The sequence below is a fragment of the Pristis pectinata genome, chromosome 16, assembly GCF_009764475.1.
Source record: "Pristis pectinata isolate sPriPec2 chromosome 16, sPriPec2.1.pri, whole genome shotgun sequence".
Taxonomy (NCBI): Eukaryota; Metazoa; Chordata; class Chondrichthyes; order Rhinopristiformes; family Pristidae; genus Pristis; species Pristis pectinata.
This window is the reverse complement of record NC_067420.1, coordinates 7,143,975-7,161,741: the sequence shown is the minus strand read 5'-3', so window position 1 is coordinate 7,161,741 and position 17,767 is coordinate 7,143,975. Positions and strand designations below refer to the sequence as shown.

The following is a 17,767-nucleotide window of genomic DNA, read 5'->3' as shown; positions in this document are numbered from 1 at the left end:
AGACCTTCTTGAATCCTGAAAAAGGTGGGGAGGGAAAGATCTGATGATGACACCCATTGGAGATGTTGGACATTTTGAAGGAATGATCCATCTAATGTGATAAGGGGAATCTGACAATGATTTTGGGAATGGAATGGAAAGAAACAGCGAGAGGAGAAATGAAATTGTGGGGAGCCTGTCAAAACTGGATGGGAATTCACATGCTGGGGGGGGGGGGGGTGCTGCAACTGGTGGCTGTAGAGTAGGTAGACACATTGGAAACAGGGTGTGGAAGGCAGTGTTATCAGAATAGATGTGACAGAAATGAAAAAAAACTGGAAGAATGGAATAGAATGCTTTCAAGAAGCTGGGAGTGGGGAAGTCTTGTCAAGGTAGCAGCTGGAGTCAGTGGGTTTATGGCGAGTACTGGTTGCTAGCCTATACCATGAGATCAAGTTGAGGAAATGAAGGGAAGCATCAAGGTACAAGCTGGGTGAACAATGGCTGGAAAGGTTATATAATTTTCCAGTTTAGAATGACAGCAGGAAGTGGTATGGATATAATTAGCGTACTGGAAGAGAGGGAATGGTTGGGTTAGCATTCAGTATTAAAGAACCCAATTTGGAAAAAAAGTTACATAATCTAACATTATTTTATCTAATTTCTCCATATAAATCAATAGCTCCAATGTTATACAACTGGTACAAAAACAAAGGCAAGTATTATGTTTTACATAACCTTCCAGGAATCACGCAGTAAAGAATGACCACAAAGTCAAAACTGAACTCTATCAATCGCCACACATCATTCAGAAACACACCCAATAAAATATTAAAAGGGAATAGAAAAACAGTAAAACTCCGATTATCAGGCATCCTCTGAACTTTGGCAATGTTAGACTAGCAGATTTTAGGTCACATTTTAAAACAAAAAGATTGCAGTTATATAATAGAGAACCTAATGCGTTTAAAGGGAATGGGAAACTGAGCCCCGGTGGGTTTAATGGCAGCAGAGAGAAACAGAACCCAGTGTGTTTCAATTTGTATGTTTCAACTTGTCAGGCCAGAACAAGCTGAAACATAGAAGCATTCCAGACCCCAGCTCCAGTCACAAACCTATCCACATTCCTGACCCCGACCACACAGCCAGTCTGCGCTCAACAAATAAGCGAATCAGGTATCAAACCATTAGGATTTCTGATCAACTGGATAACAGATTATCAGTGTTTAACTGTAGTGACAATTTCAAACTTTGCTTAACCAGGTGAACCTAAGACTTGCAGATGGAGATCAAACTGAATCCCATCTATGTGCTTTAGCATTTCCTCCTCAAAGGCTTACTTCAAAGTGTGACACAGAAAGGTGGTTCATCAGAAAACCTAAACTAGTTGGACACAAGGCAAATAATATATGCTACTGTATTCAGCAATCCTCTTCATGTATCCTTAACCATGGGCCTCTTGGATAGAAAAAAATAAATAGGTTATTAGAGTGGGCAAGAAGTTGGCAGATGGAGTTATAATGTAGGAGAAATGTCAAGTTATCCAGTTTGGAGGGAATGCTGGCCTTTATTACAGAGCATATGGAGTATAAAAGTGGATAGGTTTTGATGCAAGTTCATAAGGTGAAAGTAAGATTGTACCTTGACTACTGCATACAGTTTTGGTTTCTATATTTAAGGATATATTTGCATTGGAGGCAGTGCAGAGAAAATTTATTCCCAGACTGAAAGAGTTGATGTATGAAGAGGTGTTGAACAGGCTGGGCCCATGCTCATTGGCAGCTTGGAAGAGTAAACTTATTGAAACAATGCAAGACTCTGATAATGACTGACAGAATGGATGCTGAGAGGGCGGTTTCCTCTAACAGGGGTATCCAGAACTAGGGAACGTTGTTTCAACAAAAAGTGGTTATCCATTTCAAAAGGAGATGAGGAAATGGCTGACAGGTTGAAGGGGCCGAATGGCCTCATCCTTTTAAATACTGCGTGCCTATTTTTGTGGCAGATGACAAAAATTCCTCCTGAAAATTGTGGTGTGCAACTGTTGTGAAAGAAATTAGTACTAAGAAATTATTGGAGAAATTAAAGGGATTGAAAGCCCACAAATTCTGCAAGACCTGATAACCTGCATCCCAAGGTTTGAAATAAGTGGCCTAAGTAACAAATGCATCACCACTATTTCAAGGAGAGAGAGAGATAATGGAGAACTACTAGTCAGTCAGTCAGTCTGACATCCGTAAAAGGAAAAATGTGGCACCAAACACTTGGAAAATGATAATAGGATTGGGTAGAGTTAACATGGATTTATGAAAGGGGAACCATGTCTAACAAATCTTAAATTTTGAGGTTGTAACTGTATCACATAAAGGAAAAACAGAGCATGTGATGCATTTGGAATTTCAGAAGGCCTTCAATAAGATGCCAAACAAAAGGCTGATTATGAAACAAAATTAGAGCATAGGGGATTGGGAACATTACTGGCATGGATTGAGGATTGGTACATATATAGAAAACAATGGGACAATTTTCAGATCAAACAGCTGTAACTAGAGGAGCTTGGCAGGGATCTGTGCTGAGGCCCTAGCTATTCACAGTCCGAATCATTGATTTGGATGATAAGTGTAATATATTCAAGTTTATTGATGATTCAAAGCTGGGTGGCAGTGACATTTGTGGGGACAATGAAGAGAGACTTTAAGGAGATATGAACAAAGTCAATGGGTGAGAACATGGCTGATGGAATATAAAGTGGAAAAATGAGAAGTAATCCACTTTTGTAGAAAAAAATGGATAGCAGGGTATTTTTTTTAAAAAATGAAAGAAGTTGGTGTTTGATGACTTGAGTGACCTCGTACTTGAATCACTGAAAGTTTACAAGCAGGTAGAGCAAGTATTGAGGAAAGCAAGCTGTATCTTGTCTTTTCCTGCAAGAAAATTTGAAATCAGGAGTCTCACTGTAGTTACGAATGGCACCCAGAAGACTGTTGCCGTGGACACGATTGCCTAAATGGTCACTTTCTGTGCTGTAGCCAAGTTCCTCAAGTTCTACTTGTGAAGCAGGTGGCCGCATCTTTCCTGGACTGCCCACAAGCAGTTGAGGAATTTCATTGGAAAATTAAAACTTGAGACTTCATTGTTTGCAGCTTGTTTATTTTTGAGCGTGCTTCCACTGCGCCAGAGGGAATTCAATGCACAGATGATAACTGCAAGTAAGACTGTAAGTGGTGGAAGCTGATGCAGATCAATGAAGACAGTAGACGGGAAATCAGAAGGTGGAGCAAGATAAATCAATGCAGTTGTGGATAAATTTGAAGATTACAGAAGGTAAAGAAGTTGATTGATGCTGACCATGAAGTGAAGGAATCATATACTGAGTGAGGTTAAAGGGTTGGTGGGGGGTGGGGGGGGAGGGGGCGCGGTGGCGGTGGGAGAGATGGGGAATAAAACAAAACCTTTCATAATGTTTCAACAGGAAGTGATGTTACATTGAGTGAATTAAGTGGTCTTTCTGGTGGCAACAATAACTCTTTAATGAAAACTACTCAGTCAAAAAAGGATGCTACATTTGCAAACAATCTTGCATAACCTGAAACAGCAACCATAGAGGGGTATGAAAAGATTAAGGCTATCGTTTTGGCTGTCCCAATCTTCAAATGGAAGAAATTACTGATCATCCAAGAGGAAAGATTGACACTCTTGACAACAAAAGTGTTCAGTTAGCTGGTCCCAAGATTCAGAAAGGTATCAGTCTGCATGTGTAAGGAATCACTGCATCCATGGATTTGGAGAAATAGGAAAGGAGCAAAGAAGTAATGTTGTACATTTTTCTGAACTTTCTCAACATGATTTGACTTCTTAAGGGCAAATTGTGTAAACAAAGAGGAAGGGTTTAACTAAAATCTATTAAGTGTTAAGCCATGGAAAATTTAATAGATTTGCTGAAGATGTTTGAGGATGTGGCAAACAGGGTAGATAAAAGGGGAATGAAAATATGCAGCATTTTTGCATTACTAGAAGGCATTCTGAAAAGATGTCACATAAAAAATATACTATACAAAGACACATGGGGTTGGTGATGATATGTTGGCAATGGATTGAGGAATAACTCACTATTACAAAACAAAGTTGGGGTAAATAGGTACTGCAAGTAATTAAGGTGGCTAATAGGGAGCAAGGAGTGTAAAAAAGGTTCTGATGCAATCTGAAGTTCTGTGTAGAGCTTTGGCCTGCATGCTTAAGGAAAGAGTCAGAGTCATGCAGCATGGAAATAGGCCTTTTGGCCCACCAAGTCTGCACTTGAAATGGAGGCAATGTAGACAAGGTTCACTAGGTTGGCTCCTCTGATACAAGAATTGACATATGAAGAAAGGTTCATCAGGTTGGTCTAATATCCATTGGAGTGTAGAAGAATGAGAGGTGATCTTTTTGAAACATACAAAATTCTGAGGGAAATTGACAGGATGGATCCTGAGAGCTTTCAAATTACAACTATTTATTTTATTTAAACCTTTATTTTAGATTTCAGAAATTTAATGGAGGGAAAAATGTTTCAAAAGAATTGATTCAGACTGAAAAGCTACTCAAAGGCAATAATAGGGCAAGAGATTTACTCAAACATGAGAATATGTAAATAACGTTGATTAAAGTATATCAAGAGTGAAAACTAGCAAAATCTTGCAGATAGAAACATACACATGAATGCTTTAAATAATATGAATAGATTTTAATGGCTGTCATGCTTTTTTCTAAATAAAATCTAAACTTAAGTTATTAACTTGAAAAATTCAGTGCACCTTCACAGAAATTTCATTCTGAGATGGGTTATTGAAGAGGTCAAATTACTTATTGTTTGAAACTGAAACAAAGGCAGCATTCTTCAAATGCTATTGTGAACTTATCTTTAACAGAAGTCACTCCTTTGATTTGACAAACCTCTTGATTTTAAAAAAAAATTATACCAGCAATTTGTTGATCTTGGCATACAATACAGAAATAACTGAATTATCAGGCAAAACTTCCAAGAGATTACTTCAAAATGAGCCAAGAGTGTATCAAACAGCCTTTCTGGTTCAAGGAATTGTAAAAGACTATTCATTCCCCTCTTGATTATGAATTTCTAGAATAAACTCTCCTCTGCTCTTAGGCAGCAAGCACAGAATAGGTGATTGGCCAAAGTCTTTTTCCCAGGGTAAGGGAGTCTAAGACTAGAAGGCACAGGTTTAAGGTGAGAGGGAGAAATTTAAAAGAGGACCTGAGGGCAACTTTGTCCACAGAGAGGATGGTGCGTATGTGGAACTGCCAGAGGAAGTAGTAAAGACATTTGGACAGATATATGGATAGCAAAGGTTTAGGAGGGATATGGGCCAAATGCAGGCAAATGGGACTAACTCAGGTAGGCAACCTGATGTCATCATGGACAACATGCCAATGTGCTTGTTTCCATGCTGTATAAACCTATGACTCTAAGCATGAATCCATTCCCACGGCTAGGTCAGTCTAAAGCATGGCACTCTCAAAAAACACAATGTGATGGATGACTGCAGTGCTGGACAACATTGAGTCAGAGCAGGAAATGTTGAAGAAGGTCACTCAGCTCTTAATGACAATTTCCAAAATTATCTGCAAAGCTTCCTAGTATTTAATACATGTTCCCAGCTATTCCTATGATAAAAATACTCAGTCTGAAATAATTGCTGTACTACATTCTAAAGGTATGATTTTAGAAATGGTTTTGCTCAACAGAAATAGCAACAGCATTGAAGACCAAGACAAACGAGGAACAGCTCTTACTGTATTTATACTCCTTTCTGAATTTTGCTCTCTGATCCCAAACATTCAGTATTTGGCTGAACCATCACATTAATTCACATATAGCTCCACCTCAGTGAAATCTGAGCCCAGCATCATTTTGAGCTCTTCCTCTGCTGTCTTCCCACCTGTTTCTTTGGCCAGAAATTTTCACCTCAGATGGTGCATCCTCCTTCACCTCCCTCCACCACCATCCCTCCCGCCCCCCCCAAACCACCCCCTTCAACCATCCCACTTAAACGAGTTTCCAATTCGCCTGGGTACCTCTCTTTTAGGTCTCTTCTCTCCACATCTTTTCCAAACTGATGGAGTGACATTGACCACCTCAATGTATCCACTTCAATTGCTGCTCGTCTAACCTACAACATCTGAATTTGCAACATTTCGCTCACTAACAAGCAATCCCAATATTATAAAACCTGCTAATAAGAGTGGCAAACTAACCTTTACCTTGAAAAGGCTGAACATCAGCATTCTGAGATCTCTTCTGAACTATGATCCCACCAGTGAACATCAGTTTCTCAGATAGACAATTATTCTGAATACCTTCCCTCCACACCTTCCATTCTCAGTTCCCAAAAAAAAACACCTGACCTACTTGCAACTCGTCTTTAAAATCCACAACCACCTTCCTGGAAGACCCATCACTTCAGCCTGTTCTTGTAATAGCGTAGCGGTTAGCGCAACGCTATTACAGCGCCGGCGATCGGGGTTCGATTCCCGTCGCTGTCTGTAAGGAGTTTGTACATTCTCCCGTGTCTGCATGGGTTTCCTCCAGGTGCTCCAGTTTTCTCCCACATTGCAAAGACATACAGGTAGGTTAATTGGGTTTAAAATGGGCGGTGCGAACTCATTGGGCCGGAAGAGCCTGTTACCACGCTGTAAATAAAATTTTTTTAAAAATTAAAAAAAAAGAATCTATGTTTTATTCCCAATGTGACTCCAGTGTCTCTGAAGTTCCACAACATCCATAACACTCTGATGTACCCTGCCACTTGAATTTTTCCAATTTTCTGGCCCTGTGGGGTCATTTCTACTATGGCCGCCTGATCCCGCAGTATTTCTTTGATCAGAGGCCCTACCAGTTCCTCTCTTTCTCCACCCTCTTTCACCTGCCTGAACTTATCCTCACATTGAACAACAGTTCTTAACATCACGCATTGTCCAAAAGCATAGCTTTGGGAGCTCATAAAAGCTATGCCCATCTCTTTGTGGGATATGTGGGACATTTCTTCTTTCAGCCAAACTGGGCCTCCTTCCTCGACTCTCTTTCTCCAATACACTGATGACTGCATTGGTGCTTCTTCCTTCTCCTATCTGAAGTTCCACAAATCCAAAACCCCTGACTGCCAATTTTCACCATGTTCTCACCTTAGAGTCATAGAATCAGTTAAACAGGGCAAAGGAATAGCTAGTGGAATAGCTAGCCAGGGAGTGTTGGTGAACAAAGAGACCTTGGGGTACAAGTACAAAGTTCCCCGAAAGTGATGACACAGGTAGAGAGTGGTGAAGGCACCAAATGGTATGCTCGCCTTCATCAGACAAGGCATGAGTACAAGAATTGAGACATGTCACAGTTATATTAATCATTGGTTAGACCGCAGTTAGAATATTGCAGTTCTGGTCACCACATTATAGGAGGGATGTGATTAAGCTAGAGAGGTTGGAGAAAAGATTCACAGGAATAATGCCTGTAATGAATTATCAGGAGATACTGGATGTGCTGGGACTGTTTTCCCTGGAACAAAGGAGGCTGAGAGATTTATAAAATTATGAGGGACATTGATTGGATAGATATTGACTGGATATTCATAGTCATTTTTCCCCCTCAAGGTAGAGGAGTCGAAAACTAGATGGTTTAAGGTGAGTGGAAAGATTTAAAGGGGATCGATGCTGGGTATATGGAACAAGCTGCCAGAGGTGGTGGTAGAGGCAGGTATAATTACAATGTTCAAAAAAACATTTGCGTAGGTACATGAAGTGACTTTTCCAGAACCCCTTTGTTCAATCTGCAAGGATGAAGTTGTGGACTGAGCTTCCAGTTGTTGGTCATTTCAGTTCTTCGTCCCTACTCCCACCTCTCTGCCTTTGGCCTCTTATGCTGTTCCAATGAAAATTTAATTTCAAGAAACACTAACTCATTTTACAACGTGATGCAGTGAGCTTTGAACTATTCCCAGTTCTGAAGGTAGGTCAAACTGAAATGGAACTCTTTCCAAAGATGCTGCCCAACCTGAGTCTGCCCAGCATTTTATATTTTTATTTCAGATTTCTATACGCAGCATTTTGCTGGGTTTACCTCCCCATTTCTGTGCTGCATGTCTCTGACCTGGGTGACAGTGTTCATGTTGTGATCAAATTTGCACCCGAATATTTTTTTCAAATTAACTTTGTGACGTTCAATGAGTCGCGACTTAGTGGATTAAGCTTCCCCCAACCATTATTCACAAAAATCATAATTCAAAAAAGTGTTAATAGAATATTTCAAACATTGTATGCTGTTGTAAATAGAAAGCATATCTCTGTCTAATTTTTGTGTCTCATACAACAAAATGCTATGGTTCAACATCTTCAACTAATAAACTTCCATTAAAAGCACATTTCGATTTGGTTTTAGAATCAGTATTAACAATCAACAAAATATGAAAGCTTTCCACAATATATGAAACAATTTTGCTAAATTTGATAAGATTCATATCTACAAGATTCTTAATCTAGTTTATAGGTCCAAGAATATCGCTGTTCCTAGCCATTTAATTTGCAAAGAGAATTATAAAAGGTACTTACTAGTGTGCACAGTCAATAAGTTGATACTCATTTGACCTTTCATAGCATGCTTTCACGCCTTCATCCTGCCAGAGGATAGTTGTATGTTCATAGAACTCCTAAAGCAGAACAGTTAAAATTTGTTAAAATCCAGCAGATAGAAATCAAATTTCAAAAGCAGATAAAAGCACAATTGAAGAGCAACTGTATACTGGTTTAGAGACAGGTATAAGCAAAGCAGGGTCAACATAATCAAGTGGTGCTAGACTGCTCACACACTATGTAACCAAAAGTGACCAAGACAGAGTGCACGTATAAGAACAAAACAGCAAATGCTAAAAATCTGAAAAGAAATAAGATTGGAAATCATGAGCAGGTCGTTGAGGTTCTGCATGGAGTACAAATGAACTATCCCAACACTTTTATTGGAAGGTGGAGCGGGGGGAGTTGGTTGCAGAAATTGAACCATCTAAAAATCACTGAGCACCACTTGCATGAAACACATCATATTATAAGCATGCACAACCTGACACTGATTTTCAATCCTAGATATAAAAGTTTGTTAACGACCTACTTTTGGCTCAGGTTACTTCCGATCAAGTCTATGATGATTTCTTTATTTAAAGTGCAAGAAATCATTGACATTTTGATAGTACAATTTACTTGAAGTTATATTTAGCTTTTTACAGACCTGGATCTGTAAGAACAGTCTGGGTCTTTTTTCAAACAGTATCATTTTAAAAGTAAACAATATTTTACAAGACCAAGGTAAACTTTAATTAAAACAATGTCAATTTCCTTCCCATCCTCACCAAACCCATCCCCTTAAGTTAGTCTGTTTTTGTTATTTTGGTTACCCTTTGACTCAATAATCCAAACTTCAGAGGTCTGAACTTAAAGAACTTGGTTTTCCCACTCTGCTTCACATTCCATGTTTTGATCCTGCCAACTTGTTTTCTGAACTTGATTCAGTGAGATTATAATTAGGTTTTACAAACAGCACAGAACTGGTAACTAAGATGAATCATCTTAACCTAGACATTTACTTTGGAAACTGATAGGGATCTTTTAAATAGGTACTCATAAGCACACAAGAAGCATGCACAGAAGCAGTCAATTGGCTTTTCAAGCTTTTGCTCCAAAGGCATTCAATGAGATCGTGACTATTCCAACCTGATCTCAACTCCACTGCTCTCCGTACCCTTTGACTCTCTTGCAGTTTTAACTGTTTGTCAATCTCTGCCTGAACTGCACTTCTCCAGGGATATACCATGCAAATGGTGTGACCACAAATGCTGAATACGAAAACCCTGCTTAAAGCATGAAAATTCCCAAAAGCATTAGCACCAGTACTAGCAATAGAGGGCCCATCTCAAGCTTCCAAGACTTGCTTTAATTGTTCAAGGTTTGGAATATGGGAACAGAGTAGAAGGAAAATTTAGTCCATCTTAATTTTTTTTGTTCTCATACTTTAGAAACAAAAGCTACCTGAGGCTCAAACAAATGGCACTGATCCACGAAGAGTACTCTCATATTCTCCAAGGAATCTTCCCAAAACCTTTACTCATAGCACTAGAAAATACTGTGATCAGACCTGTGCCCACAAGCCACACAACTGGAAAATTTAGTCCATCTTAATTTTTTTTGTTCTCATACTTTAGAAACAAAAGCTACCTGAGGCTCAAACAAATGGCACTGATCCACAAAGAGTACTCTCATATTCTCCAAGGAATCTTCCCAAAACCTTTACTCATAGCACTAGAAAATACTGTGATCAGACCTGTGCCCACAAGCCACACAACCTTTCACTCATGGCTGGCATAATCAGCTAGTCCCCTTCTTGACAGGGGATGTAAATTTAATCCATTATTACTGATTTTGAGATTATATGGAGATGTAATAAGCTTCTGACATCACACAATCACTGAACAGTGTGGAAACATGTTAGTGCTTCTAATAGCATAATTGCAAGCTGGCAGTTGGCAGATCTACTTAATAATAATATGCACTATGCATTTACGTTATAAAAAGTTGCCAAATTTAAAAAGTCGCATCTGGGTAGGTAATTTGGAATTTTAAAAGTTCACTACCTGAATAGAAGCGTCAAGTTAACCAGCTGGACCTCACTGCTGTGTCAGAGGATCTCGGTGGGCCACAATGACAGATCTCACAGGTTGTGCACCACTAAGCTAGCCTTTCAGCCACACCACGTTAACTTATCTGAAAAGTCACCTTAATCAGTTCCCTTCACTGATACCAACAGTCCTGCACTTGTATTTGTACATAAAAGGAGAAAGTGCTGTCCTTCAGACACTATTTGAATTTGAAATGGTGCCGAAATCATTCTGAAAGAATCTCAAAAAGGTCACATGCCACTGATGCTCACTACGTGCTCTCCATGTTAGAGGAAGCAATCGCAGATTGGGTGACCAATTTGCAGAGCACATCTGTTCAGGCTGCAACAGGGACCTCAGCTTTAAGACAATCATTACTTTAATTCCCCACCACTCTCATCCTTTGGCCTCTTACATTGTTCCTCAAACTTTGGGCATTATAGGAACATCGCCTCATTTTCTATCTGCACGTGCTGCAGTCCTGAGACCTGAAAATTGAATTCAACCATTTCAGGTAACCAGCTTCATCCCCCCAACTCCCTCACCCCCTTTCTCCACAACATTGCTGGATATTTCGGTTTGGGTTTGTTCTTTTCTCTCGTCTTTAACTGTCAGAATTTAAAGTAATTGTTACCTTGATGACTTTGGTCTGCACCTTGTAGCAGATATTCCCCACTTTCTCTCCACCTCCCCCTTTCTGTAACTTTAAACACACTTATTTTCTCACTTCTCCAGTTCTGATGAAAGGTTCTTGACTTGAAATATTGACTGTTTCACTCTCCACGGATCTGCCTGACCTGTTGCTAACAGCAGCCAATTAATCTATCAGCTCATTTTTGGAACACGGGAGGAAACCTACACAGTCAAAAGATAGAACATGCAAACATTTATGGTTATGTTTTTATTATTGTCATGTGGACTGAGGTATAGTGGTAAACCTTTGCTTGCATGCCATCTAGGCAGATCATGCCATCACTATCTCAATGTCAGCAAGACGAAGGAGCTGGTCATAGACCTGAGGAAGTGGGCTGAGTACACGCCCATCTGTATCAATGGTGTTAAGGTGGAGATGGTTGAGAGCTTCAAGTTCTTAGGTGCAAATATCACCAACAATTTGTCCTGGTCCAGCCACATTGATACTGCAGTGAAGCCTACAATAGTTCAATAAACCATTTTTTTTTAAAAAAGAAATTGGTGGCAATATTGTGGCACAAAGGTTGGCACTGCTGCCTTTTTGCTCCAGCAACTCAGGCTCTACCCTGACTTTGAGTGCTGTCCACGTGGAGTTTGCATGTTGTCCTTGTGACTGCATGGGTTTCCCCCAAGTGCTCTAGTTTCCTCCATGTCAAAGATGTGCTAGGTGGCAAGTTAATTAGCTGCTGTCAACTGCCCCTATTGAAGATGGGTTGCAGAAGCATCAAGGTGAGGAGTTAATGGGGAGGAGATAAGATAAAATGGGATAAGTATAGATGGGTTATTAATGGTTGGCATGAACAATGGGCCCAAAAGGACCCATTTCCTTGCTGTATGACTAAGTCTCTATTTTTAATAATATAATTATATATTATAATTATTTTATTATATATAATTTATTATTCTTATTGTATATATTATATAGTGTGTGTGTATAAAAAAAATAATTGCTGGCCTAGACATTCATGTTGTAAATAAATAAAACTTTGCCTCCTAACAACCAGGATGCTTCACTCTTCTCTCATTGACAACAATATACACCAGGATGACACATTTCAAACCAACAGGTGGCCTAAACAACTAAATATAATTCACATACTCATATACTGAAGGATGCCACAAACTGTCTTAAAAAACAAAAACTCCCTCCTGTACAGTGAAATGTACTGTAGGTTTGAAACTAGTCTTGCTTTACTTCTGATTGAATCTCAAAACACATTTACCAAAAAAAAGCAGGTTCAAAGTCAATCTGATTTTCAGGTAATACGATTAAAATATCACTACCATTATATTAAAAGATTTCTTTCCCTTCAATATTGAATGTTTAACTCCTTTCAAAATCAAAACAAAAATCATTCAATGGGAATCTGACATTCAAATTAAAATTAGAACCTTAGGTCAATCTCAACTCATGTAACAACCTTTACTTTTACATGACAGCACTATGCTGTCGAGGCCTATTCTACGTTTGAGCATACATGCTAACAATGAATTTCCCAAACAGGGTGTGTCTTATTGTTGAATCTTGATGAGTATTCCATCCTCAACCTAAAAAGTTCAGGAAACATCAGCACACCATAGTTGGAATATATACCATCTATGCTTGCCAAGGGTATCTGTGTATGGTGCCATTGCCACTGTAGGATCTCCTCCAATTACACACCATCCTAACTTGGAAATATATTACAGTTCATTAATTATCACTGCACTTAAATCCTAAACCCAACAGCACTGTGGAAGATTCCTCACGGGAAAGCCAGATCAGAGTGGTAGCTCATTAGCTTTAAATAAATAATTAGAATGGGCAACATATTCCAGCCTGATGAGCCAAATGGTCTCCTTTAGAATTATTTTTTTTTAAAAAAGGAATATCTGAAGAGTAAATAATGCTATAGGAATGCTATCCATAATCAGCTCAACCAGAGCTATCCAACTGATCAGAGTTTGAGTGTTCACTGAGAAAAACACATGGTGATAAACAGAATAATTTGCATAGTATCTTTCACAACCTCAGGTTATCAGAGTCACTGTCATAAGAATCACAGCAGCTAATTTGCAGACTCCTGCAAACACTGTGATAATGATCAATCGATTGAGAGATGCTCAATGAGAGAGAAATATTGGTCAGGACATCAGGAAATCACCTGTTTTATTAAACAGTGGCAGGGGATCCTTTCCATCTACCTAAGAGTGTTGATTGATCTTGGTTTATCATCTCATCTGCAAAGGAACGCGTCCAGCATTACAGCATTTCCCTCCATGCTGCACTGATGTGTAAAAATCAAAATTTTGTACCTTTGTAATGGGATTTAGAGTTCACACTCTTCTAATTACAGGCAAGCAAGCTGCCAATTTAATCATAGCAGCCCCCATCCATGTCTGTCAAACTGTTTGTGGTAACAATACACAAATGGAAAAAAAAGAGTACTTAATACAAGTGAAGAAAAAGACATTCGTCTCACTGCAACAGACAGGAGATATGAACACCTTGGTGGTGGCTCGAGTTTTAAATGGCTAAAATTGCAAATTGCTTTTCAATGTTTTAAGTTTCATACAAGTACAGTGCACCTGGCTTGCAGCGAACATGGATAAAGCTAGATTGCATGCTCCTAACCATTTACAAATCCCAATGGAAAGAGTGCATGCATGAATCATTACCCAAAGACAAGTTAAAACTCGGATCTAATTCTCTCTCATCAAATAATCTGATGCTCATGCCATCTAGATTTTTACATTGAAATTAATTTAGTGAGGAACCAAAGGGCTCCAATACACAGAATTAAATACACATGATGAATTACTTTTGTCAAACACGAACATGGGGACAGTAGCTTATATTAACTGGACCAACAATCCAGAATTAATTTCCCATATTTGTAAGCTGGAAATCTGAATCAAGTAGATTGTTACCGAGAAACTTGTGTTAGATAAAGCTGAGCACAAAAGCTGAGAGACTGCTTTGAAAACACAATTGGCTTTCCTTTGCAGAATGAAACCAATCTCATTCTGGCCTGTACGTGACCACTGGCCAACCATACACGTTTGATCTTCCTAAGCAGTCCCTCATGTCAAGAATAACTTGCTTCCCCACCAGTTCTGTGACTGATAAAGCCTATGTGGGTTCCAACAGACCCTGGCACAGGAGGTATGAGGCATGGCACATCTTTTCTACCATTTTTGCTGGCTTTCTATTGCTCTTGAAGAAACTTATCTGCCCAGATCATGCACTTTTGCTTTGATCTTCCATGAGCCAGTGGTTTCCATGAGTAATTAAATGGATGTTATATTTTTCTTACAAGTAGGGTTCAAGAACATGTGTTTCCCCTGTTCTTACAGATGACACACTACATAGTTTTTAGTTCCTGCTTAGTCCCTCAAAGGTCACAATGCATACTTTGCGGCAATGTACTTTCAAATGAATGATTAAAGACAACGCAGAGCAACATATAGCAACAAAGCATTCATAGGTTGACAAAAGCTTCTCAATGTTTTCAAAAAACAAGCAGCAAACTTTAGCAAATAGTGCTATGACAAAGGAAACATTTGAAATATCACATTTAATAAAAATATAGTGATTTGATGTTCAAAAGCTCCACCAGTTTTACACAGTGCTACAAAATACAACTTCGATGCATGTAATTCCCCATCCACTGCCCCAGAAACCAATGAGCCAAGCCATTGAGACTTGTATTATATTACTTTTCACTTAATTAAAAAATCTGTTACTTCAGGCATTCCAAGAATGCATACCAAATAAGAGGAACTTTATCAAGCCTTGTGCAAAAGACATCTGTAAAACTCTTCCAGTGAAGCAATCAGGAAAGTGGATTCTATCCCTCTCTCAAACATACAGTTGCAAACAGGATTCAGAACACGTCTTGTGATATTCAAAAAGCTTTGTATGATTAAATGCAGCAGTACAAGTATCCTTCAATTGCATGAATGAAGTAGCATATCAGTAGTGCTTCAATTAATTGCATTTTTAAGGATTGTGAACAATAGGAGTTTAAGTGGAATTTTTGTGACCAGTAAGACAAGACCATCAAGACATTTTAGGAAAGCAGATTCAAAGCTGAAGGACCTTCAAATGGAGTGGATTGACTGTACAGATCTGTGCAGATGGTGCAAGGAATTTACTGAGTTGCAGATCATGCTCTATTGCTTTGCATTCAAAAACCTGTAACTTGCATAAGGAGACCATTACCACTGCATTACCTAGGTGGAATGTTAGATTCACTTGTCAAAACAGTGAATTTGAATAAAAGATGGCTGATTGTTCAACGGTCCCCAGAAAGAGATGATGTCAGCCCACAAACATTTGCTGCTCCATAGAGGTCAGGTGGTTGCCTGGGAAAGAATACTGGAAGGATCGAGAGATCAGAGACCTTGAGACAGGAGTTTGAAATTACAGGACTCCTTAGCTTTGCTTACTTGGTGGACACATTTAGAAACCAGAACAAATAGAGTAAGTCTTCAGCACAGGGAATCCAACGTTTGGTCTCTCCAAGACACTTTTCAGAGATTTACGGAATTCTAGATTACTACTTATGGAACATTCCCTCTACTTTCTGCCCTTCTGATGAGGAACAGCAATACTTTTGCAGATAATACAAGCCTGATATACTAGAGCACATGAACAGCCTGCAGAGGAATTTTCAAAATTACTTTCCTAAAAGCATTGGAAATATCAATTGTCTAGGTTCTCTTTGCTGGGAAAAACATCAACAACTTGAGTTTAAGCCTGGTTGAAATGGAAGCCATGGTATCAATACAATTAAAGGAGGCAGCAAGGTGTTTTTGAAGCCAAGACAAATAACAGAATTGTAGATTTCCTATCACCAAAGTTTCTTTGTCCATGCTATAAAAAGCTGTAAACATTCAGAGTCACAGTCAGAGTTGTACAGATCTTTCAGCCTACTACATCCATACTGACCCTTTTTTGCCCATCCACACCAATCCTATTTGCCCTCATTAGAATCGTACCCTTCTATGCCTTAACTATTTAAGGGATTTTTTGAACGCCTCTTAAATGTAATAACTGTATCTGATTCCACCACCTTCTGTGGCAGCACATTCCATATATCAACTACTCTGTGCAAGAGAAAACCTTCCTCTCAGATTCCCTTTAAAACGCCTTCCTTTCACCTTAGACCTGTGTGCTCTTGTTTTTGATGCTCCTACCATGAGAAAAAGATTCTGATTATCTACCCTATGCCTTTCAATCTTGTATACTTCTATCAGATCACCCCTCAGCCTCCTTCATTCCAGGGAGAGCCAGCCCAGCCTATCCACTCTCTCCCCATAACTAAACATCCTGGTGAATCCCCTCTGCATCCTCTCCACCACAATCACAGCCTTCCTAGAGTGTGGTGACCAGAAATGCACATAATACTCCAAGTGCAGCTTAACATCCCAACTTTTACATTCTGTGCCCCAACTACGAAAGCAAACATGCAAAATCCCTTCTTCGCTATCCAACTGACCAGTATTGCCACTTTCAGAGAACTTTGGACTCAGACCCCAAGGTCTCTCTGCTCATCAACATTTCTTAGTGCCCTACCATTTACTGTACATGTCCTACACCTACTTGACTTCAGAAAATGCATCACTTGACACTTGTTGGAATAAAATTCCATCTGCCAACACTTCACCCAGCTATAACTGATCTATACTCTGCCCTCATTAGAACTGTATCCTTCTACGCCTTGCCTATTTAAGGGTCTGTCCAAAAGCCTTAGACAACTTTCCTCGCTAAGCACAACACCACCAAATTTTGTGCTATCTGCAAACTTAATCATACCTCCTTCGGTCACGTTCAAGTTGTTAATATATATCGCAAACAGCAAAGGTCCCAGCACTGATCCCTGTGGTATACCAAGAGTCACAGACTTCCAATCAGATAAAAAAATCCTTCCACCACTACCATCTGCCTCCTATCACCAAGCAAATTTTGAATCCAATTAGCCAGCTCGCTTTGGATTACATGTGCCTGGATTAGCCTACCATTCAGACCCTTCCTCAGCAGCATGGAATCAACTACCTGCACGAGTCTGATTTCTCAACTTTGGCATACTTAAAGCACAAATACAGGAATGTATGGAGACCAGAGCATGACCTCAGATTGGCCCTGAAGACTCAGCTGAGAGTAGACATGTTACTAACAGCGTGGTGACACTTGCGGGCTGCCCCCAGAATGCTCTATGCAAAAGATGCATTTCACTGTGTGTGTCGATGTACATGTGACTAATAAAGAAATCTTATCTTAACATATTTCCAGGAGCCTTACTGCCCTCACCAGGACTTAATTTTTCAAACCTGGGTCTTCTCCATTTTTAGTTCCCACCGCCCCCCACCATCTCTATTTTCATAGCTCGGAGTGTCCCTATTTTTCCACTCCTGACCCAAAA

At 39.4% G+C, this 17,767-nt stretch overlaps 1 protein-coding gene across 5 annotated transcripts in view; it reads right to left on the bottom strand.

Moving 5' to 3' along the window:
- The window catches only part of gnas (GNAS complex locus), a 303,471-nt gene that overhangs the window by 117,082 nt on the left and 168,622 nt on the right, over positions 1-17,767 (bottom strand). For all 5 annotated transcript variants that reach the window (XM_052031132.1, XM_052031134.1, XM_052031135.1 and 2 more), the window contains exon 5: positions 8,575-8,672. In XM_052031132.1, the coding sequence (XP_051887092.1) occupies positions 8,575-8,672 (98 nt within the window). The remainder of the gene's footprint in view (positions 1-8,574; positions 8,673-17,767) is intronic.